We start from the raw sequence: 24275 nt of genomic DNA on the forward strand, positions 1-24275 counted from the left end.
TCGGAATTATCTGGCTCTTGACCTATATGTTCTGCTTGCCACATACTCATCCCCCACTACATTTCATGGCGAAAAAACTTTTTCTAACTTAGAGTTAGGTATGAAACAGTACACTTTGTTGTGTGCAAAGAGTTCAACTATTCGGTGCAGTCAGCAGTTTGAAAGCATGTTTGCGTGTGCAGAGTGCAGATGCGAGCACTTGTTTTGAGTTCAGGTCGCTAAAGCCTTTTATAAATAGAAGCCAATACAGGCTTTTGACTTTTAATTGTAGGCCCATAGATTATTACAGATATAGGTAGTTTACGTTAGGGTGCTAAGATGATATATTATCTTTCTGTGTTATCTTCAGTTATGTGTTATTCTATGTTATCTTCATTTACATGGCTAACCTTAAGTAAGCTCCCATAACAAATTGTATCTGATACCCCAGACCTGGCATATTGTGAACTTTCACAATACACTTACTTTCTCACCTTTCCAGTTCACTGTATCCTAATGGATTGTAAGATTGATGAAAAAAATAAACAGAATTTAAATCCACAGTTAATCGTTTGAATAACTTTTCAGGAACAAATGCTAAATAATTGCAGAGCCTGTTTTTTCCGAGTGTTTTGAAAAGCATCTCGACTTAATGCCGAGTTATGCTTCCATGTTTTCTCATACGTCATTGTGTAAAGACTTTCCAGCAAAGATGACTATAAAACTCAAAAACAACCCCCCACAGAAACTGTTACGGTATAAAAACGATTAGATCAACCCCCCACAGCAAGAGTTAAAGCTGTACCGGAATAAATGTGGCAGGTCACAACAGAGTTGTTAACTGTGTAGCTTTGTACCTGATGTGCGTCTACCACTACCAGGGCAGGGTTTTTTTCTGGATTAATAGAACTGATTTTGATTTACTTCCAAAGAGCACTCACCACTATTTATGCTTTTTGAAATGACCGCCTAAAATCCTAAAACATAATGTTAGGTTTACTATCTCAAGCCGGGTAATGCAGCAGGACAGTGAATGTAAACATCAAAGGAAAGACAGCAGAATCCATCTTTCAGAGTGGCCCAGCCAGAGTCTAGTAGGAATACTGTTGAGATACAAGAGTTGACTTATTTTTCTCAGAGTGCACAAAATATTTAACATGTGTATTATTTTTGTGTTAAGCACAGTTAAATACCTGTGACTTGAGTAATGGCGAAGTAAGATCTTATCAAGAATTAATGCAAAAAACAAAGATTGTACATGTCTGTTTTAGTGCTGCATACTAAGCAGTTAATGGATAGTAGATGAATCACTAGTATTATCTGCTAATCCATTTACTCTGAAGGTTCAAAAGAAGTCTTATCTAATGATGACGTTTTTTTCCAACAGGTTTTAAATGACCTAAAAAAAGACTTAGACTTACTTACTTAAACTTACTTATTAGATTAACCTAAATTTGCTATTGTGGTGAAAAATATCCTGCTCAACATGCAAGCCTTCCAAGCACAGAAAAAAAACATCTCATAGAGCAGAGAGTTCACTTCCTATTTTGTATCACCGCATAACTATCAATGCCATCATTTTTATGTGGCTTCAGCATTTGCAGTGCTGATTTTCATGATTGAAATGTGCAAATAATTGAAAATTTATCAGCAAGGTAGCAAAGCATGACATTGTACACAGTGAGTTGTACAGATATGTCTGGGTTTTCTATTTAAATGCAACTGTGTTATAGCAAATCAAAAGCACCTGAAGGTTACGTTTATTTGTCAATGTATCAGGCTTTTTTTTTTAAATTATCCTTTCTTTCTATTAAAAATATATTCATGTTTGCAAACTGTTTATTCTTGGAGATCAGGATACTCTGAGAGACACTTAATAAGGATAAAAGGCCTTGGTAAGGATGTGTGAGCTCACCATCACTGATACCATCTGAGTACGGTATCTGAAGAGAGCAGAAGCATCATTTACCCATAAGTGTGGGTTAGAAAAGGCATGACAGCCTGCAGTGTTATCAAGATTGCAAGCAAGGCATAGAGCCTTCCATCAGACATTACATCCAGGTCACAGTTTCTATTTGAATACAGAGAAAATGGTTTCTATGGTAAGATGTTTTGATTTGGACGCAAAAAAATGAATCAGTGTGCAAAAATTGTCTGTGCAGAACTGAGCAAAAGCTAGAAGTCACTGATAATGTGACTTTCAATAAAATGAAGGTAGTTGAAAGTCAAAGTTAAAGAGTTTGTGTTTGCTAATTATTGAAGAGTCAGCATAGCTTTCATTGTATTCTGGTCAAAATAACAGTCTATATGTGTTGGCTCAGCGGTTCTTAAACATTTTCTTTCATGCCCTTCTTCAGAAGTCCATGAAAGTTCAAGCCTCACACTCTAACTTTTAGCAATCATTAAAAGCGAAAAGTTATCCAAGTATAATTTAAATTTGTAAATGTCGGTACAGGAGCGTGAGTCATTGTATAAGAAGGAAATCTGATTCCTTCAGACCCATCTCGCTTCATACTTTTCAACTTAGATCGTCAGTTTTGAATACATTGCAAGCAGTATTTAAACACATCTGGGAAAGCGAGGGCATCTCTAAGAGATACCAGGTTTACTGGGTCACAGATGTAGAGCGGGCTCTGTAGATTTGTGAATGTAAACGTTCGTCAACAAAGGAAATGACTTGCAGCTACCGTATAATGAGAGTCAGCAACTTCCAGTGAAAGGGGGTGAAGTAACCACTAATGATCTTTAACCCTTTTTGAAGTGATTACCAATGAGAGTGCAGAATGTCATTTTACATTACCAAAGCAAAGTCTCAGGAGATCTGAGTGACAACAATTACCTCTTCTGCTGCGTCTGTATGATACACAACAGTAATTTAGTGCGTGTGCAGAACTCATGTTACTCAGCCTGATTGAGACGGACATTAAACAGACGAGTCTATGCACGTCAGATTTTGGGAAGTACCCCTCACGTATCTCAAATTAAAATGAGGTCGTTCTTCAGCTTCAGAGTTTTAATTCATGGTCCTACTTCAAAATTGCAAAACTAATTGAATGTGTTGAGGATATTGTGGGCTCACAGTCACTATCACTGCATTATCATAGTGTGCAGGGAGTTGATTGGTCCACTTCTGGACTTGGAGAAAATGTCTCTCCTCTTTTTCTCCTGCAATCCAAGACAGATATTTTGGCACTTTTTATACATAGAAATTCATAGAATAATGGCTACAGTCTTCTATGAACTTACTGTGTGTATATTGTTGTAAATATGCATAGCAAGGGTTTTTAGCAGTATGACTTGAGTTGAATGCCCCCTGGTCAAAGTTGGTTGTCTGTCCAGTTTATGCTCTGCTGCCAACCCTGAAAACATGCCTGTGTTGAAGCAATGTAATGGTAAATGGCCTGTATTTGTATAGCGCTTTACTTACTCCCTAAGGACCCCAAAGCGCTTTACACGTTCAGTCATCCGCCCATTCACACACACATTCAGAGACTGGTGATGGCAAGCGACATTGTAGCCACAGCCGCCCTGGGGCGCACTGACAGTGGCGTAATGTAAAGCCTTTTCTTCATGTTTCTCCTATATGTGCAATAGGTTCTACAAAGAATACTTAATAACATTTTGTTGTAAAAGTCTTGATGCATGCTCAATCATCCAGGTAAGTAAATCCCAAAAGGTTGATTCTGTTCGTCTTAGACGTAGCGTTTTCAGTGGGAGAACTGATACTGATGATGTCACTTGGATGAATGACGAAACATTTCTCCCACTGAAATGTTTCGTCACTCAAGCGCCGGTGTCCTGCAGGTTTTAGATGTGTTCTCGAACCAACACAGCTGATTCAAATGGCTAAATTACCTCCTCGACATGTCTTATTGCCAGGCCTCTTATGTTCTCCAGAGGCCTGGCAATCTAGGCAATCTAGGTGAACAGAATCAACCTTTTGGGATTTTTTTCTGAACTGGAAGATCATCACAATACAACAGTTTTAGTATTTCTATAGCAAAGTTCATCAAGAAAATGCAGAATTCTGCACTAAACATCCTGAACTTTTGAAACCTAGTGTGATTAAGTCAGCCTACTAAAGTCAATGGATGATAGACAGTGCCCTGCCTTACTTCTGTTATATTCTAGGATATTAGTAGACATCTTGAGACTAAATGTTACCTAATGCTAATGCAGTATTTTCATATAAAGAAATGCTGTATTATTATATTACAAGATAATAAAACTCAAAATGGGATTACTTTTTAAAGGGACAAATATTACACCACCTTCACATAATGGAAGTCATTAGTCACACCTTCCTTTTGTTGCATGAGAAGTTCTGTAAAGAAGATGTAATAGGTTGGACAGGCGGATACTTGCCCTACTATCTCTATTTTTACTTTATGGTTTATTCACTATATATGGTCTACAGAAGACATACCGTTAGTTGTACTGTTATCGCTAGGTTTTTTTTTTTGCAAACCACATTTCATGTTTCTAATCAGTTTGTTAGATTATAGACCAAAAGTTTCTTGGTATTCCGGAAAGTGAAAAAAAATCCAGCTGAGCGTGTATCTTATGTATGATTTCATATCCTGTCAATATTATAGATACATTTATTGAAAGATTAAAAAAACGTTGCTGTTGTTTTTCATTTTTTGTAATCAGTTGATCAGATGCTTATTTTTTGAATGTTTCAATTTTGTGCAAACGTTGGGTTTTTTTTTCGCATTTATCCACTGTCGAATAAATGATAAATATCTGGAGATGTGCAGACACGGGGATTGCTTAATAACTACCTCACACATAATGGTAGGATGTGACCTGTTATAACCTTTTTACCTGATTGCGAATAGGGAAATAGCACTTCAATAAACTTAGATGTATTTATCTACCAAAAAGCCACTTCTACTAGACATTGCTGCATGGGACATCTATCTTTAATTAGGTTTATCCTTTATATATTGCTCAAAAATTAAAAGAACACTTTTTAATCAGAGTATAGCATCAAGCCAAATAAACTTTGGGATATTGACCCAACTCCTCCAGGATGGCACATCAGTAGTTGCCATTGCAAGAAGATTTCCTGTGTCTTCCAGGACAATATCTAAAGCATGAAGGTAATTCCAGGAGACAGGTAATTACTCCAGGACAGCTGGACAGGGCTGTTAGAGGTTCTTAACACATCAGTAGGATCATAATCTGCTACTTTTGTGCAAAGAGGAACCAGATGAGCACTGCCAGAATCCTACAAAATGAACTCTGGCAGGCCACTCGTGTGAGTGCCTCTGAACAAACAATCAGGGTGGCTTGAGGGCCCGGCATCCTTTAGTGGGCCTACTCTAGTGTGCTCACTGCCGGGCACTGTTAGGCGTGAATGGCATTTGGCACAGAATATCAGAACTGATAGATCGACCACTGACACCCTGTGCTTTTCAAAATGAGAGCTGGTTCACCCTAAACACATTTGATAATGTGAAAAGGTCTGGAGAAGCCATGGAGAACATTATGGTCCCTGTCACACTGTTCAGTTTAGTGGTGGGTCAGTGATGATCTGTGGAGCCATATCCATGGAGGGATGCACTGACCTCTACAGGCTAGGCAACGGCCGCCTGACTGTCATGAGGCACCGGGATGAAATCCTTGGACCCATTGTCAGACGCTACGCTGGTGCAATGGGTCCTCGTTTGCTCCTTGTACACAACAATGCCTGCCCTCATGTAGCCAGAGTATGTAGGGAGTTCCTGGAGAGTGAAACAATTGATACCACTGACTGGCCTCCACACTCGTCTGACCTAAATCAGAAAAACACATCTGGGACATTGTGTTTCCAACCCCACCAGGTTGCACCTCATACTGTCCAGGAGCTCAGCGATGCCCTGGTCCAGATCTGGTCATCATCTGTCCCCCAGGACATCATCTGTCATCTCATTAGGAGCCCTGACATTGTCAGGCAGGCATGTGGTGCCAATACTAACTACTCCCATAACGTCCATATCAGTAGATATATCCAGTATAATATTTCTTTCCCCATTGTGATCCTTTCCTTTAATTTTTTGAGCAGTATATTAATTTTTAATTTTATTTGTTTTCCACAGAACCATCATGAAATTCCACAGTATGAAGATGGATGAAATCAATAAGATCATACGAGACCTATGGCGCAGCACCTACAGGGGTCAAGGTGTGTCTCACATTAACAAGAGAGCGCTATTATTAATTTGTGGTATTTTCAGAAATACTGTTTTTCCCCCTCCTTACTGTCATTTATCTATTCTCTTCTCTCTCCAGATATTGAGTATGTGGAGATCAGATCTGATGTGGATGAGAATTCATCTGCTGGAGTGAGGCGGAGGGTTTACAACTACAGAGTAGTTATGGTGAAAGGAGACACAGCTCTGGATATGAGAGGACGCTGCAGCGCTGGCCAAAAGGTAAAAAAATGATTATTTTTTTTTCGGTTTTGTGGTTACATCGCATGAAACCTGCATGTGACATGCAGTAAAAAGGTCAAACTTCTCAGTGAATCAAACATGATGTGACCATTTTGTTGTCTTCCTCTTTAAAAATATGATTGTGTGTGTCTAGGTACTGGCATCGCTGATAATCCGTCTAGCTCTGGCAGAGACGTTCTGTCTGAACTGTGGGATCCTAGCTCTGGATGAGCCCACAACCAACCTGGACCGGGAGAACATCGAGTCACTGGCACATGCCCTTGTAGAGTGCGTATATACGGATTCAGTATTCTTACTGCTATACTTGTGAAAACCCTCATTAATAGGATGCAACAGCTCCTAACATTAACTGACAGCTGTCTCTTTAGCCCCAAAACCAAATCCTTTAAATAGTTTAAGTAGCAAAGTGTCAAAGTACACACTTAGGGAATGTCTAATGTGCTCGGTCCCATTTATAAGCCGCCTCATCACATCTGGAACCTCACTTGGGCTTAAAAGCTGTCATTAAATCCAAGTTAACTTTGTACCAAAAAGGCCCCTTTGATGTAGATATGTTGCTATAGATACTGAGGAGTAGATGGGCTTCAAACCAGGAAATAAAAAGAAGTGCACAGCTGGTGATACTGAATTAAAAAGAACTGTTTAATTATTGCAGTAGTAAAAAACAGACTCCTCTGTTTTAATGTAGATTGGTGCTATCCTTCAAGCCTCATACTGTGTCCCTACACAGTGCCCACTGAAGTGTTACAGGATGTATAGGTTGTCATGCCCATTCCTCTGTAAAAGTTGAACTATTTTGGCTTTACTGGAGCAGACCGTGTAATGTATCGGACAGAGAAACCAGCATCCGACCTGTCAAAACATTAAACACAGACTTCTAGTTGTATACCTTGGCAGCCACTGTCTTCCTTGCAGTGGGATGTAACTCTTTATCTCCTGCTGTTTTCTTCAGAATCATTAAGAGTCGCTCTCGCCAGCGCAACTTCCAGCTGCTGATCATCACTCACGACGAGGACTTTGTGGAGCTGCTCGGGCGATCCAGCTACATTGAACATTTCTATCGTATCCGTAAGAACCAGGATCAGAACTCTGAAATCACAAAGTGCAGCATCAATTCCCTCTCATCCTATCTTCACTGAGCACTGAAGTGATTCGAAAAGCTGCTTTGGAAATGTAAACTAATGCTTTATCTCTTTGCTTTGATTTTATTTGGGCAAAGACCACGTTCAGGTTTGCTTTTCAGGAGGCATGAAGAAAACTCATTCGCACATCATTTGTTTAATAACTGACTATAATTTAACTGATATGCAAAGGCATGTTTGGTTGATAGTGTTTGTTTTTGAAGTCAGTCGTCAATAACCTTATATAAACATATTATAACCGTAATTATCCTTAAGAAACTGTTAGAAGAAGTGCCAAAACAAAAGCAATAGGCTTCTGTTAACATCAGAAATATTTAAGGACAAAAAGCTTGATTCTAATCCATGAAGAATTTGCTTGTTGTGCTGGAATCCAGCGTGAGGAAAAGAGCTGTTTGGATTTGTTTTGGGGGAAAAATAAAACTGCTAAAAACTGTCGAAACTTTTCTACATATTTATTGAAATACTGCTCTGACTAGTGACCAGCAGCCATCAGATGGCATTTTCAGCAACAGCACATGCTTTGCTTAAAAAAATAGGGGGAAATTACACATTGATATTCATATATAGCTAAAAAAAAAAAAAAAAAAAACCCTAAAGAACACATAAGTCACATATCAGATTGTGATGAATGGAATATTCAACTTGAAAATCTTAGCTGGTGTACATTTGTCATTAGCTGAGAATAAAATTACAGAACATTCAGTGGAAACCAAAGTTATTAACCTATTATCACACCAATCTTACCAAATCAAAGGTAAGATTATTTAATTGCTGTAGATTTATTTCAGAGAAACACAGCGCCTTTATCTCAAAGTTGCTCATTGACCACAACTTAATCAAGAATTTTGTCACACAATTCGTACATTTTTTTTTCTTGCAATTGGCAAATGTGATAAGGCGTGGGCAAAGCAAGTATAAGTAATCTGTTATCTGCCAAGACTTCAGAACAAACTTGAATCTGACTACAGCCAAACAACCACTTCAAGGGCTTTTTTTGAGGACGCATCTTCTAAAGGTTTTCACTCTAAGTACAAGTATGGAAATGATGATGATGATGCTTGTGCTAGTGTCTGCTGCGCTGATGAGTCCATGTGCTGCAAATCCCGTCCGGAGTCTCAACCTAGACCATATCATTGACTTGGCTGACCAATACAATAAAACTATGTATGAGGTAAGGGCTCATCTCATAAGAACGAGTGTTTTTTTGACTCTTAGCTTGAACATTTTATAACGTTTTTGGTGCCTTGACTTGTTAAAAAACTTGAAAGTGTGTTAAATTTTTAAATGTTGACAAATATTTTTTCTATTTAATGTGGAAGAAGTTCTATGTTGAGGATGTGACACACTTGGTTAAATCTGGATGTGGGGTGAGAGGATCCTTTTCCATCTCTTTGAAACTCTGTTCCCTGTAGAGCATTCAGTTTTATTGGATTACATTTTTAAATGTCATTCATTTTAAACACGTCTGAAGTGAATATGTTCTCGCTCCTGTTGCATACAGAATAAGTTTTTCTGCAGAGTGCATGACATCCTGAAAAAGCATGACAGAACGGAGGATAAGAAGATTGTGAGAAACCTGGACGTGTTTTTTAAAGAAGGAAATGTAAGATATCTTTTTGCCAAATGAAAATGTCCCATCTATGTTACAAATATGTAAGGATTATGTACTAATGGCATTTGCAATACAGTGAGCGAGATCATACTGAACCCAGGTGTTTTCTTATCTTTTAGGTGAACTGCACAGAAGAACTAATTAACGTGCCTCATGCAACAACCGAAAAGCCAATACCGTTTCTGCTGGAAAACCTTGCAAACTGCATTCGCCGGAGAAACTTCATGGGAATCTAAAAACAAAAATGCCTGATTAGCTTCGTGATCCGTGAACTGTCTGACATCTGGTAACGTCTTCAAATGTTTTTCATAGTCACAGTTTGATACAGTTAAAGTACTGGATATTTATTTTCTGGTATAGTTTTCTCTTTTATGCAGTTTATTTGTTATTTAATAGCAACTACATTCAGTGCTTTCACAGGGACGTTTTTGGTTGAGTTATTTTTAAGCTGCATAAGTAAAAATGCATCCGTCGCTGGCATTAAACTTTACAACAGTTAAGGCAGCAACTGCACATTATTGTAAACTGCATATTTATATTTTATTTAAAACAAGTTCAGTTCACATTTTGATATGTTTGGATGTTTGTTGTAGTTCTTTCACTCCACATTGAAACAAGTGTTTACAGAACAAGAAGTCGTTTTTCTCACAAGCTGCATTTGTATGGAAATGCTTTGTACTTTATGTTAAGACAGTCAGCTTTAACAGACATTTTGATCCTGTTTTATTTTTATATTAAATTTTGATGACGCCTTACTTCTGACAAGCTGTCTCGTATTATTCAGTCCTTCAGTCCCTATTGTCTGAAAAGAGGACATACTTGTCAATATTTTCAGTTCAGTATCTTGACTTCTGTTATAATTACTTTGCATGATTGGTTCAATGCTACACTCCCTGTAAGCCAGCTGTCTTCTGATTGGTAGCTCCTCCTACATAGAAGGTTTAGGAGTAGCTGGTTGTACTCACAGCCACAACTGTGTACCTTAGATTCATGTACTGTATTTTTCGGACTATAAGGCACACTTAAAATCCTTCAAGTTTTCTCAAAAATCATATGTAGTGTGCTTACTGACCTCAAACCAATTTTATGTGGTACAAGGCGCTTAAAAATCTGTCAAAAAATGTTTCAGTACAACTTTGGCAAGCTACGAAGCCGCACCACTTGATGGATTGTTGGAGCATTACGGCTACTGTAGTCAGGAGCCTCATGGAATAATCTGGGTCCAAAACTCCGTCCGCTTTAGGTCCCAAAGTCAGACAAATACTGCAGCATCACTGAGAGTTAAAAACTGTCTAAATGTTTTCATCTTTAATAAAAATGATGAGTGTTGCTGCTTCACCAGGTGTAACAATTAAGTTTAACATCCAGGCATCCATGAAAACAGAATTTATTACATTTAATGGAGTAGGAAATTAGCAGGACGTTAGTTCACTAGTTTCTACCTAAACATGATATAGCATGTTCTGACTGAGAGCTTGGCGGTCTGAAAAAATACGGTAAGCATATTCCTAAGAGAAACCACTCTTGTGTATATACAACTACCAGCCATTTTGTTAGGTACACCTGTTCAGCTACAGCATCATGTTGACCTTTGAATCAAACAGACTAGCAGCAGATTCTGCTTTTGACATCTAAGAACAGGAAACTCAGGCTACAGTCCACAGAGGCTCACCAAAATGAAACAAGGAGACTGGAAATCGATTTTTTTTTTTGTTCTGATAACATTGAGACTGTGTTGTGTGGCAGGTGTTTTGTTGCCAGACTTTTTAACGCTTGTGGGGTGGCTCTAGCGCAAGAGACACCACAGATCATCTACTCATCTGCTGATCAGAGGATTGGTGGTTTGAGTCCTGGCTGCTTTGATCTGCATGGCAAATATGCTTATGCAAAATACTAACCTGCATCCATTGGAGCATTAATGTGTGCGATTGGTAGATGGAAAGCATTTAAGCATAGAAGAAAGTGCAGGTGTGAATGGGTGAATGAGGCATGTTGGATTAAGCACTTTGAATGTTCTGGGAGTAGAAAAGCAGAATCGGTCCATTTACCACTTCAAATCAAATCACTTGTATTGTCACATCACATGTGCAGGTACACTGGTACAGCACATGTAAGTGAAATTCTTGTGTGCAAGCTTCACAAGCAACAGAGGTGTGCAAAATACAATGACATAAGAACAAAGCAAAATATAAGAATGAGAATTCTAAGAACAAATATAAGAATGTCTGCGGTGTCTCTTGAGCTAGAGCCACCCCGCAAGCGTTCCCAAGTCTGGCAACAAAACACCTGCCACACAACACTGTCTGAATGTTATCAGACCAAAAAATCGATTTCCAGTCCCCTTGTTTCATTTTGGTGAGCCTCTGTGGACTGTAGACTGAGTTTCCTGTTCTTAGATGTCAAAAGCAGAATCTGCTGCTAGTCTGTTTGATTCAAAGGTCAACATGATGCTATAGCTGAACAGGTGTACCTAACAAAATGGCTGGTAGTTGCATATACACAAGGGTGGATTCTCGTAGGAATATGCTTACTGTATTTTTCAGACCATAAGGCGCATTAAGTGAAACAGAACAGCCAGATAAGTCAAACTTTGCTCAACTCATTCTCCTTACTTTCTCCATTTCCGTACCATTGATTCATTAATGTTGAATATGCATACCAAATATGTATATATACAAGTGTGTGTGTGTGTGTGTGTGTGTGTGTACATATGTATAAAATAAAATATACAATATACAAAGGTTAGCAGTGGATGCACTGCATTCAGCATGATATGGTGCATTTCCATCAGGATAATGCACCATATTACCTATAAATCTCTCCTTGGGCTGGTTCCCTCTTATTTATGTGTTTATATGTGTAAAAACCACAACCAGTACAGCCTTAATTTTCACAATATCTGTCCCAAAAATCAGAACAGAATTGGGGGAAAGGGCATTTAAATACGCTGCCCCTGCTTCCTGGAATAATCTGCAGAAGGAACTAAAATTATTAGAATTGGTTACCTTGGGGGAGTTTAAGTCCATCTTAAAGGAACGAGGGAATAACTCTTTTACTCAGTGTGATTGTTTTTAATATCGCTCTTAATTTGATCTGTTATTGTATATTTTTCACATGTTCGTACGGGGATATTGTATTTGTTTTAAATGTTATATACTTATGAGGTACATGCATTTTTGACTTTTGTTGCCATGATGCCAGGTCTCTCTTTTTTTAATCTCAATGAGATTTTTACGTGGATAGATAAAGGACTAATAAAAAAAAAAATAGTGATCATAAATCACGAAGCTCAAATCATCTCAGACTTGTTTCTTGGTAAGAAAATTAGGGCAAAACTGCAGATTACAGTTACTGTTTGACCAAACGATTGAGGAAACGGCTAAAACATCAGATGTTCATGAATTAAATAATCAAGTCGAAAAATGTTTACTGCCAAACTCTGTGTAATCTGTACAGTAGAAACGGATGAAATAGTAATCAGTCTAAACAAAAACCAGCACCTGTATGAGGGCGGGATTGAAAACCACATCAGAAATCAAACTTCAGACTAGTCAAGTCTTCTCAACTTTATGAGAATATTTTCAAGTAACCATTGTAAATAGATGTCTGTTGTTGTTTTCTTCTTCTCCTTTTTTGTAATGCAGCCCACCGTATAGACTCATTTCAGAGAAACTGTTCTCCTTTCTCAAGCTGCGTATTGACCACAACTTAATCATGAGTCTTATCTCTCCATCGCTGCAGACTGCATTTGGGGTTTTTTTTGTAATTGACAATTGTGGTGAAGGCGTGGGCAAAGCAAGTATAAATAATCTGTTCATCAGCCAAGACCTCACAGCAACCTGCAAGCTGACAATTGAGCAGAAATACTTTAAAGGCTTTTCAGCTTTTCAGCCAACTAATAACAAGTATGGAGATGATGACGTTTGTGCTGGTGTCTACTGTGGCCCTGCTTATCAGTCCATGTGCTGCAAATCCCATCTACAATATGAACTTAAACAATATCATTGACCTTGTTCAAGAATACAGTAAAACTTTGAATGAGGTAAGACCGTATCTTATACATTTAACTGCCTCTTAGCATTCATAGAGCTTTTTGTTGTTCTTGTTGTTAGTTTACTTTTATTTTTTCTGCTTTGTTCAAGTTTTTAAAACTTGATTGTGACAATTTGTCTCTCCAACGTTGCAGAGTATCTATGTGGAGGATGTGACACACTTGGTTGAATCTGGATGTGGGGTGAGAAGACTACTTTTCATGTCTTTGAAACAGTTTGCAAGCTTTCCATTCAGGTTTCTTTTTTGAGAGACTGCAATAAGAACAGTGATCTCTTTTTAACATTTTAATTGTGTTTATTTGTAACGCTAATACTTGTTTATGTTTCATACAGAATAATTTCATCTGCAAAGTGCACGAGATCCTGGAAAACCATGCCACAAAGCAGCAGAAATATAAAGAGAAGGAGATTGTGAGAAACTTGGAAGTGTTTATTAACGGCACAAATGTAAGATATCTTCTCTGACATATTTCCTATATAAGGTATACATCAAATCTGTGTTACGCACCTTTAGAGACAATGTACTAAATCTACCTGTTGTGTCTTTGGTGAGACAAAGAATCTGCAAAACAATAAAACATATTGTACTGAGCTCAGCTGATTTCTTGTCATTCAGGTGAACTGCACTGAAGTACTGAAGACTGTGCCGAAGGCAAGAACTGAAAAGCCAATACCGGCTTTGCTGGAAAACCTCAAGATATGCATTCAGAAGAGAAACTTCAGTGGAAAATAAAAACACGCCTGGATACCTTCCAGATCTGTGGACTGTCTGCCATAATGCTTCCAAGTCATTTTCTTTGTTCTTTTTTTTTTTTCTTTTTGTAATTTATCACAATTCAAGCATTGGATATTTATTTCATTCTATAGTTTAAGACAGTATTTTTCTTCCTTTTTAGGCAGTTGATGTTATTTAATAGTAGCTATATTCGGTACATTAGCAAAGACATATCTGACTGAGCTGTGTTTAATTGCATTTGTAAAAATTTATGTGTAGCTGTCGTCAAACAGCACAACAGATCAACTTGACATGTTATTGTACAACTGCGTATTTATTTTTTATTTAAGTTAAGGATTTTTAATATATTTGTATTACATATTTATTGCAATTGTCTCACATTGCATTGAACCAAGTGTTTACAGAACAATAATAAATCACTTTTATCCACAAGTCCCAGTTTGTATGGAAATGCTTTGGGCTTTATAGCAAGACAATTAACTTTTACACACATTTGGCTGTTAAGATCACATTTTGATGATGGCGTCATTTGTGGCTCACTATTTTAGTTCTTGGCTTCTGTTAGCATAACTTTGCATGATTCATTTATACTGACCGAGCTGCAGACTCTCAGTCCATCCACTGTCTGAAATTAGCCTTTTGCTTGAAAACTACACTCCCTAAGCTACTTTTCTCATTGGTTGCTCATCCCTAACGGAAGGTTTAACCTGCAGGTGGGTGGAGCTGCTGTACTGACTGACAGAGCTGTGTACCTGAGATAACAATATTAAGGATACCACCACCTCTCAGTCTAACATTGTGTGTATGCATATACACTTACTGGCCACTTTTGTATGTATATCTCTTCTACTGCTCATTAACAAAAATATCTAAGCAGTTAATCACATGGCGGAAAGCAAATATTTATACATGCAGCCATGGTAATGATGCCCTGCTAAAGTTTAAACACAGCATCAGAATCAGGACCACAAGTGATTTAAGTCACTTTGAGCGTGACGAGTTTCTTGGTTCCAGATGAGTATTTCATTAACTGCTGATCTACTGGGATTTACCCACACAACAATCTACGGTTTACAGAGAATGAACTGAAAAAGTAAAACCGAATTATCTGTGCGAAAATACTTTCATGATAGCAGAGATCAGGGGAGAATGGCCAGACTGCTTTAAGCCAGGGGTGGGCAACTCCATGCCTCGAGGGCCGGTGTCCTGCAGGTTTTAGATCTCACCCTGGGTCAACACACCTGAATCAAATGATTAGTTCATTACCAGGCCTGTGGAGAACTAAAGGACATGTTGAGGAGGTAATTTAGCCATTTGAATCAGCTATATTGGATCAAGAACACTTCTAAAATCTGCAGGACACCAGCCCTCGAGGCATGTGGTTGCCCACCCCTGCTTTAAGCTAATAGGAAGAACACTCTAAGTCAAATAGCCAATTGTTAGATTGATCGTATGCAGAAGAGCATCTCTGAATGCACAACACATCTTGTACTGTAGCCCAATTGCACTGAACTTCGACGCAGAAAGGGTACATCCTCAGAAGACACATAAGGTGCCACTCCTGTTTGCTAAGAATAACATAGTGAGGCTACAGTTTACAATTCTACAATAGAAACCATTTAAATCATCGCCAAGTATGTTGAGTCTCGATTTCTGCTGCAATATTTAGATGGTAGAACCAGAATTTAGTATAACAACATTAAAGTAAGAATCCATCCAAGGGATTAAGGAAACATTTAATTAACGTATCAGATTGTGAATGAAATACTCAAGTCAAAAATCTTCACTACCATTCACTGTAATTTGTACAGTAGGAAATGATGTAACAATTTTCAGTGGAAACCAAAATCATCGGCCCTTTGGCCAGATTTAAAATCGCACCGCAAATCGAAGTTAAGATTGGTTGAGTCTTCCCCCATTTTTTTCAGCAGTATACTTCCAAGAAATCACTTTGCGTGGATCACAGTCTGTAATGAAGTTTCTTTTGAAAGTACCTTTTTTTTTTTTTCATCTTTTCTGTAATGCAACCAAGTCTGGTTATTCTGAGAAAATAGTTTCTTTTCTGCTCATTGACCACAAACTAATCATGGATCTTATCGCCAAGGCGCTGCAGACTGCTTTTTGGTTTTTTTGTAATTGGCAAACGTAATGAAGGCGTAGACAGAGCAGGTATAAATAATCTGCTCTCAGCCAGCACTTCACAACAACTTCAAGGACTTCTGCTTTTCAGCCAACGAACAACAAGTATGGAGATGATGATGTTTATGCTGGTGTCTGCTGTGGCCATGCTGATCAATCCATATGCTGCAAATCCTGTCAGTAACGACAACCTAAACCGTATCATTGACCTGACTGAGAAATACAACAGAGATCTGAATGAGGTAAGGGTTCATCGTATAAGCAAAATTGTTTGAGTGACACTTAGCTTGAAATTTTTTTTGGTGCCCTAACTTGTTAAAACCTTTAAAAGGTGTTTGCAATGTTCAGTTACAAATATTTTTTCTATTAAATTCGATTACATTTTTTGGTGCCTTATCTAGACAAATGATTCAATATGTTATAAGTGTTAGCTGACAAAGTAATTTTTTCTTGGATCTTACAGAGGTTCTTTGTGGAGGATGTGTCTTACCTGGCTGACAGTGGATGTGGAGTGAGGAAACGTTTTTTCATGTCTTTGAAACAATGTTCCTTTTAATTCATTCAGTTTTCTTGAATTGTTCTTCTGATTGGCAGTTTGAGTTGGTTATTTATTTATTTTGACAAACTGCAGAAAAAACACTAGCCAACTTGTATAATTGTAAATGCATGTGTTTTTAAAAGCTTATAAATCCGTCCTTGTGTTCCATACAGAATAACTTCTTCTGCAAAGTGCATGACATCCTACAAAAGCATGCCAAAAATAACAACGAGAAAGATATTGTGAGAAACCTGGAAATATTCATTAAGGAATCAGATGTAAGTTATCTATTTTGACACATCTCCAACTTAAGAACAACAAATCTGTGTAGTCTGTGAAGGTTCTCAGTCATCCAGGTCATCATAGTCTAAGGAGCTTGGAAAGAAAAGCGTCAGTCTGTGTTGTAAATATTTAGAGACAATGTGCTAATCTCACTTTAGGTAGACAAATGCATCTGCAAAACTGAGCATATATACTGAACACAGATTCCTGTCTTTCAGATAAACTGCAAAGAAGTACTAAAGAAAGTAGGGCCGTCAGAAAAAGAACAGCCACTACCTGATTTGCTGGGAAACCTCACCAAATGTATTCAGAGAAGAAATTTCATGGGAAACGTAACACAAGCTGCCTGAATACCTTCAAGATCGTTGAACTGGCTAACGTGATAACTCTTTTAAGTGTATTTCAAAAGTCATGGGTTTTCATAATTCAAGCATTTTTTTCATATTATATATTTTTTTTATATAGTTTGGTAAGTTATCACTGATTTTTCTCTGTCTTTTTTATGCAGTTTTTATTATTTATTGATACTAAATTCAGTACAAGACAAAGATTTATTTTGGTTGAACTATGTTTTAACTGCAAAAGCAGAAATATATCTGTAGCTGTCTTTGATCATTACAAAGTTTAAGAAAGCAACTTAATGTGTTTTTGTACAACTGCAAATTTGCTTCTTTTTTAAGTAAAAGTAATTCTGGTTCTAATAATATATTTGAGTGATATTTTTATTGTAATTCTCTAACACCACATTGTAACAAGTGTTTACAGAACAATAAATCACATTTGCCCAGAAGTGGAATTTGTGTGGAAATGCTTTGTGTCAATCTACTGTAACAAACATTTTATTTTCTTTATTTTAAACCTGAATTTTTATAAAACTGAACCTTTCGCAGATCGTTTCATATCATTCTGCCCTTTCAACATCTTAATAGGGAGATATTATATTCATTTGCAGCAGTTCTTGGTCTCTGTCAGAGTTCCCCATGCCATCCATGCTCTGGAGTGAACCTTTGGCTTTGATACTGCATGCATTTCAAGTCAGCTTCCTTGTGATTGGCAGTCTAATCAAAACAACCACAAGCTCCACCCAAAGCAGGTGGGTGGAGCTGCTAACTCACAGCCACAGCTGTGACATCCCACAGCTCTGTAAATAGAAAAGAACTCGCAAACTGAGCATTCATAGTGGTTTGAAGCTTTCAGTATCACGTATATATAAACTTTCCTCATAATTTGAAAATATGGCTAGGTTTAATATGTAACAGTATTAATATTAATCAGTATCCATGATACACAACGTTCGATAATGTGTCATGCGCAAAAGCATCAGCTCTAAAAGCCGTGCTTAGAGAGTGCTTTGTAGTGAATCAGAAGAGTCGATTCCCATTGAGCAAGAGCCACCTCCTCACTTAATTTCCTTTCACTGCTCAGCTCTCACACAGTGGCTCAGCTATGCTCCAGTTCCTCCATATTGTGGCCAATCACATGCGAGGATATAGGATAATATCATTATGTGAAAAACAGAGAGGGTGAGATACGCGACAGTCAAGTGGAGCGTGCGTCTGTCCTCTCAGTAAGTGAGTGAGACAGTAGACAGGGGTGAGAAGGGCTGTGCAGGTGCATCGCAAAAACACATAAATATGCCTGACACCCATAAACGAAGCAGCATCTGGCTGCAGTATAAAGACTTTTTTTTTTGTCTCGGTCTCTGTCTTGTCTCGACTTTATCTTTGTCTTGACTCGGTCTGTCTTGGTCTTGTCTTGGTCTCGATGCCCTCTGGTCTTGGTATTGCCCTGGTCTTGGTTTAGGCGGTCTTGACTATAAGTCTAACAAACACACACAAAGAACAAAACAAAAACTCAGTCACAATTAAAAGCTAGTGATTAAAAATGTGTTTTCAGACGGATCAGATCCTAATTTGAAGAGACACTATTACAAAGTTTGGGAGCAGAAATTGCAAAGGCCTGGTCTCCACTGTTTTTTTAGCCTGCTTCAAGGGACAACTAGAAGCAACTTATCAGCTGACCTATTTGGAATAGTTTTAGTTAAAAGAGCAGAGAGGTCTGATGGAGCTAATCCATTTAGAGACTTAAAAACAAACAGTAAAATCTTAAAATCATTTCTACTGTACTGTAAAGTACTGGAAGCCACTGTAAATGAGCCAAGACTGGGGAAATATGGTCATGTTTACGAGTGCCTGTCAAGTGTCGGGCTGTAGCATTCTGAACAAGCTGAAGACGAGAGAGCAGAGCCTGGCTGATACCAAAATAAAGACTTTTACAGGAGTCAAGCCTGGATGAAATGAATGCATGAATTACTTTCTCGAAGTGGGCAGATGACAAAATGTTCTTAATTTTTGCAAAGGCCCTGAGCTGGAAGAAGCTGGCTTTTACAACAGAATTTATTTGTTTCTCAAATCAAAAATTGCTATTAAAGAACACTACCAGATTTTTTGCAATGGGAGTTCTAGACTTTTCCAGAGGCCCAAGGTCACCCTTATATGGTGGCCCTGAGAACCCAAAACATGGGAGGTGTGTTTTATCATGATTCATATAAAACTGATGACGGATTTTTAGGCTAATAGTTAGGCTAACAAACTTACCTCTCACCTTTTCTTTCCTCACAAAACTGATAGATCCTCCACTTCTTTTAAGAGTCTCCCAGCGCAATTCTTAGCATATTTTGGTTCCTGCAACTGGTCCGACGGGTTGTCTCCACAGAAACACTTTCCTTGTGCTTTTGGAAATATGTTTTTTCCTATTTCTGTTTTCGTTTTTCCTAGTTCCGTAGTCATTTTTCCTATTTCTGTTTAGTTTTTTCCTTTTTCCGTTGTCGTTTTTCCTATTTCTGTTGCATTTTGTGTGCTTTTGCAGCGTTTTTCTTATTGCTGGTGTTTTCTTAAATTGCAGTTCGTTTGGTCTTTCAGGGCCACCGTACCCTTAAAAGAAAAATAAGGGTTAGAAGGTCCAAATAGTACAATCTCAGTTTTTTGATCGTTTATATTCAAAAAATTGAAAGCAAACCATGAATTAATGTCATCAAAGAAGTCTAGCAAAACTTTTAGAGAGTCTGTAGAATTCTTTTAAGAGGAAAGTAGATTTGAGGATTATCGGCAGTGAAATAAGATTCCATCTTTCCTGAAAATAGAGCCCAATGGGAGCATGTAAAGAGAAAAGAGGACTAGGCCAAGGATAGATCCTTGAGGGACCCCACATGTAAGGGGTGTAGATGTGGATGAAAAGCCACCGAACCTGACAGAAAAACGTCTATCAGTTATATATATATATAATCACCAGCATTTTGTCAGGTACACAACTGCAACAAGATGTTGAACCTTGAATCAAATTGAGTACAGTAGCAGAAGACTGCACCAGGTCACACTCCTGACATCTCGGAACACGAAACTGAAGCTGCAGATCATGCAGGCTCACCAAAGTTGGGAAATAGAGGATGTGAACAATGTGGTTTGGTCTGATGATTTAGTTTCTGCTGTGACATTCAGACAGTAGCTTCAGAATTTGGTGTAAATGACATTAAAGCATGGATCCATGCTGCCGTGTATGAACGCTCTAGGCTGCTGGCGGTGGTGATGCAATGTGAGTGATATTTTCTTGGCACACTTTGTACTAGTGGTGGGCGGTTCGATCCAAATATCGATTGTATCGATACCAAGTCGGCATCGATATCGGATCAATACTAGCCTGGTGAGATTGATTCTTTACTTTAAGTTCCGCTCTTGTTTGCAGTGCTGTGGTTTGGGAAAAGACGAAACAGCCAGGTCGCCGGACTCGCCGCTCCTGTGTCAGCACAGAGCAGGCACACTTTACTCCCCCTCCTCCTCTTGTGTTTAGATGTTGCGCCATCATGTGTAGGAAGTGATGTAACAATTTTCCGTGGAAACCAAAATCATTGGCCCTTTGGCCAGATTTTTTTGTGATTAATATTCTATTGTATTTTTAGAACACTACGGTCCACTGTAGATACAGATTACGTCACATGAAAAAAGCATCAGCAGAACAGTAGAGAATACAAACCCAAAATGAAGGGGGACAAACAAAACAAGAGATAAACAAACAAGCAAAAAAACAAACAAAAACACAGCCATCCTTTGACTACGTGGGTCTTGCTGCATGCCACACTCTGTCATCCCTGAGAGTGCTTCGTCAGAATCCCAATGTCTGTGCCACTCTAAGTTCTAGTCTGATCCTTTTACTCTGAACAGATATGGATCCCACTTCAGGTGGAAGCTTTCCACTTTATTCAGAAGCCTGTATGAGAGTTGTTCTAGTGCAGCAAGTCTCCCTAGTTGAACATGCCATACAGAGACAGGTGGGGTGGAAGGGGCCTTCCACTGGGAGATAATGAGTTTACGCCCCAGCATCAATGCAGTCTGTACCCACTCAGCAGCCTTAGGCAGAGCATGTTTAAGGAGTGATGGGTCCCCCAAAACGAGTAGTCTTGGTGAAAAAGGAATATCCCATCGTATGGTTGATTTGATAAAGTCATGTATCTCAGTCCAAAAGATTTGGGTTTTAGGTCAGCTTCAAATCATATGGGTCAATGTGCCCACCCCAGTCTGACATCCCCAGCATTCAGGGGACTGTATGAGGTTTGCCCTGTACAGTCTGTGTGGCGACCAGTAAATCTGGTGTAGTAATTTGAATTGGATTAGTCTCGTTCTAAGTTCCCTGGACACCTTTTTACTATTCTGCAAAATTGTAGTCCATTCCTGATCTGTAAAAACCACACCAAGGTCAGCTTCCCAAGCTAATCGGAGGGCAGGTAGCCCTTTACTCGTGCCCTTAACAAGCATTGAGTAATATTTAGAGACTTCATGACTTCCCCCAAAGATTTTTTTGATGTAGCTGAGATATTCAATAATTGGAGGTGGTGAGGAGGAAGAACAAAAGGTTTTGAGCAATAAGTGCCGGAGCTGCAAGTATCTCCAAAACTGACTCTGTGGCACCTGAAACTGTGCTTTAAGGTCGTTGAAGGACTTGAGAATTCTCCCCTGATACAGGTCTCCAAGAACAAGTATCCCTCTCTGGACCCACAGTCTCCAGAAGAACGGAGACTTATTAATGCAGAGTTTGGGATTGAGCCATATGGAGGCCTTAGTATGAAGGTAGGAGTTAAAATTTAATAGCAAGGCCACCTTCTTCCAGACTGTCTACAGGAACGAAAGAATGGGGTGGGTTTGTATATCTGGTGAGAGCTTGGTGGTTAAAATGTGCATCGGAGGGAGTGGTGACCACAAAGTACTCTCAAGACTAAACCATGGGATTTTTAGCGGGAGTGTTTGTAGTAGGTAATTAAATTTTGGAGCACAATTCATTTTGATGATGTTAACTTTGCCCCAAAGGGTGAGAAACAAAGGGGACCATCTAATTATGTTGGTTCTGAACGTGTTCAATAGAGGTTCAAAATTAACCTGAACTATGTTAGATAACAAAGGGGGGAACGTAATGCCCAAGTATTTAATACCAGCTGAAATCCCCTGGCTGGAACAGGGTTTTGGGGCAGAAGGCTGTCACAGGGGGCGCTTCAGACTTTGACCAATTTACTCTATATCCTGATATATTAGAGAACCGGTTAATAATTCTTTAGAGAGCAGGTAGAGAGTGTTCTGGCTACAATATCAGGACCAGAGCATTGTCAGCATAGAGCATCAATTTGTGATTATTATTGTGGACCTGGATACCTGGAAAATTAGGGTCTCTACGTATTGTCGCTGCCAGAGGCTCTAAAGCTAGAACAAAAAGCAGAGGACTCTGTGGGCAGCCCTGTCTTGTACCTCTGTGGAGGTCGAAGGACTGTGATATAATACGGTTCATTAGTAGTAATGCTCTTAGATTGTTGTAGAGAAGTTTGATCCACCTTGTGAATTTTGAGCCATTACACAAAATAGGAAACACCACTCTACCCTGTCAAATGCTTTCTCTGCATCTAGGGAGAGGGCTATAGCTGGAGAAGAGTCCCCCGTAGGGGATTTATTCTGGGTTGCCCACATAATATCAATTAGGCATCTAATGTTATCGGCAGAGCTGCGAGTCCAAATAAAACCGACTTGGTCGGGGTGTATTAGGTAAGTCTTGACCTTATCTAATCTGGTTGCTAGTACCTTGGCCAGAATTTTGCAATCGCAATTGATCAAGCTGATGATCAAGCTGATTGATCAAGAAATCAAACCACGAAGCCCTATAATATTGAAACTAAACAGTTTGTACAAAGTATATCGTGTATAGTGTGTTAATTAACACTAGGGCAAAAAAAAAAGGTTGTGTTTAAATCCAAGCCCATGACTGTAAATAACTCCCTTAAGGTAAAGACAGAATGTAGTCCTGGGCTTTTTTTGGGTTGGTAAACTCACGTCTGCCCGCCGTCATTTTCAGCACCAGCACTGCTGGGAAAAGTGGGGAGAACTTCATTTTCCTTTCGTGCAGCAACCGTTTACAGGGATTAAATGCTGCTCGTTTGTCCATGACAAGTTTGGAGTAGTCGGGGAAGATCATGATGTGGTGGTTGTTCCAGCTCAGCTGCCCCAGCCTCGGCGCAGCTTCCACGATCCGTTCCCTGTCCTGGAACCGTAGAAATCAGGCGATGATGATCTTTGGGGGATGACTGTCAGTTTTGCGTCTCACTAGGCTGCGGTGTGCGCAGTCAATCTCCAGCCCGCCCAGGAAGTTGTAAGGAGTTGTGGAATTGTGTTGTGCACGAGTGTCAGAGCGTCCGAACCCTCACAGCCCTCGGGAAAGCCAGGAAAGTGCAGCATTTTTCTCTATCCTCTGTTTTCAAGATCATCTAATTTCTGTCGTAGAGCGTTTACCTCGTCACTAGTAGCAGGAGGATTTTCCTTTAGCACTCTGCTAGCATCCTCAAGGAAATCCAGGTGAGACTCGGCGTTGCTTATTCGAGTAGCCATATCCTCTAGCTTAGCCTCCACTGCCCTCGTAGCAATTTGGATAGAATTGAGTTTGCTCTCTTGTGTCTCGGTTGCAATGGACTTGCAATGTCCTTGGCCATTTGTTCAGTTGTAGCAGCCTGGATAGTATCCGACATTGAAGGTGAGGGCGGGCGCACATCATTAGCTTTCGCCGAGGTTTCCTTGCTAGCGCCTTCTTGCCGTTGAAGCGTAAGTTTTTGTTAGTGACTCTGCATTATGAGCTTTCACAAAGAGTCTTCAAGCTTCCCACAGCCCTGGGGTGATATTTTGTAAGTGTTGTGTAGCGCAATGTTCTAAGTCTAACGCAAATTAGCTGCCACTGCGACGGAGCTTCCCCATTCAAGCTGCCATCTTGACAGCCTACGTCACCGGACTCCCCCCTTTGGCCAGATTTAAAATCACACCTCAAATCAAAGT

At 39.1% G+C, this 24275-nt stretch overlaps 3 protein-coding genes and 1 long non-coding RNA gene across 6 annotated transcripts in view; all 4 read left to right on the forward strand.

Annotated features, from left to right (window-relative positions):
• The window catches only part of rad50 (RAD50 homolog, double strand break repair protein), a 32654-nt gene extending 24660 nt beyond the window's left edge, over window positions 1–7994 (forward strand). For both annotated transcript variants that reach the window (XM_085289479.1, XM_085289478.1), the window contains exons 25-28: window positions 6063–6148; window positions 6256–6398; window positions 6553–6686; window positions 7372–7994. In XM_085289479.1, the coding sequence (XP_085145605.1) occupies window positions 6063–6148; window positions 6256–6398; window positions 6553–6686; window positions 7372–7558 (550 nt within the window). In that variant the 3' untranslated portion in view covers window positions 7559–7994. The remainder of the gene's footprint in view (window positions 1–6062; window positions 6149–6255; window positions 6399–6552; window positions 6687–7371) is intronic.
• Window positions 7995–8135: 141 nt separating this feature from the next.
• LOC146565986 (uncharacterized) lies at window positions 8136–10683 on the forward strand. Its single transcript, XM_085289480.1, has 4 exons — window positions 8136–8732; window positions 8881–8928; window positions 9063–9164; window positions 9293–10683. The coding sequence occupies exons 1-4, from the start codon at window positions 8598–8600 to the stop codon at window positions 9407–9409; spliced, it is 402 nt and encodes a 133-aa protein (XP_085145606.1). The 5' UTR covers window positions 8136–8597; the 3' UTR covers window positions 9410–10683.
• Window positions 10684–11663: 980 nt separating this feature from the next.
• Window positions 11664–14902, forward strand: LOC146565987 (uncharacterized). The gene is made up of 3 exons (XR_014894177.1): window positions 11664–13407; window positions 13559–13672; window positions 13842–14902. It is a non-coding gene; the product is annotated as an uncharacterized LOC146565987 (long non-coding RNA).
• A 309-nt stretch (window positions 14903–15211) lies between these two features.
• Window positions 15212–17703, forward strand: LOC146565988 (uncharacterized). 2 transcript variants are annotated; one of them, XM_085289481.1, is made up of 5 exons: window positions 15212–15513; window positions 16192–16342; window positions 16564–16611; window positions 16812–16916; window positions 17139–17703. In XM_085289481.1, the coding sequence occupies exons 2-5, from the start codon at window positions 16208–16210 to the stop codon at window positions 17268–17270; spliced, it is 420 nt and encodes a 139-aa protein (XP_085145607.1). In that variant the 5' UTR covers window positions 15212–15513; window positions 16192–16207; the 3' UTR covers window positions 17271–17703. The 2 variants fall into 2 exon arrangements, with proteins under 2 accessions (XP_085145607.1, XP_085145608.1); XM_085289482.1 differs by lacking the exon at window positions 15212–15513 and having other exon boundaries at window positions 16067–16342.
• The last annotated feature ends 6572 nt before the right edge of the window (window positions 17704–24275 follow it).

The sequence above is a fragment of the Mchenga conophoros genome, linkage group LG10 (genome assembly GCF_057382185.1).
Source record: "Mchenga conophoros isolate Kocher_MC1m ecotype Shallow Benthic linkage group LG10, M_conophoros_male_GT1.1, whole genome shotgun sequence".
Lineage (NCBI taxonomy): Eukaryota > Metazoa > Chordata > Actinopteri > Cichliformes > Cichlidae > Mchenga > Mchenga conophoros.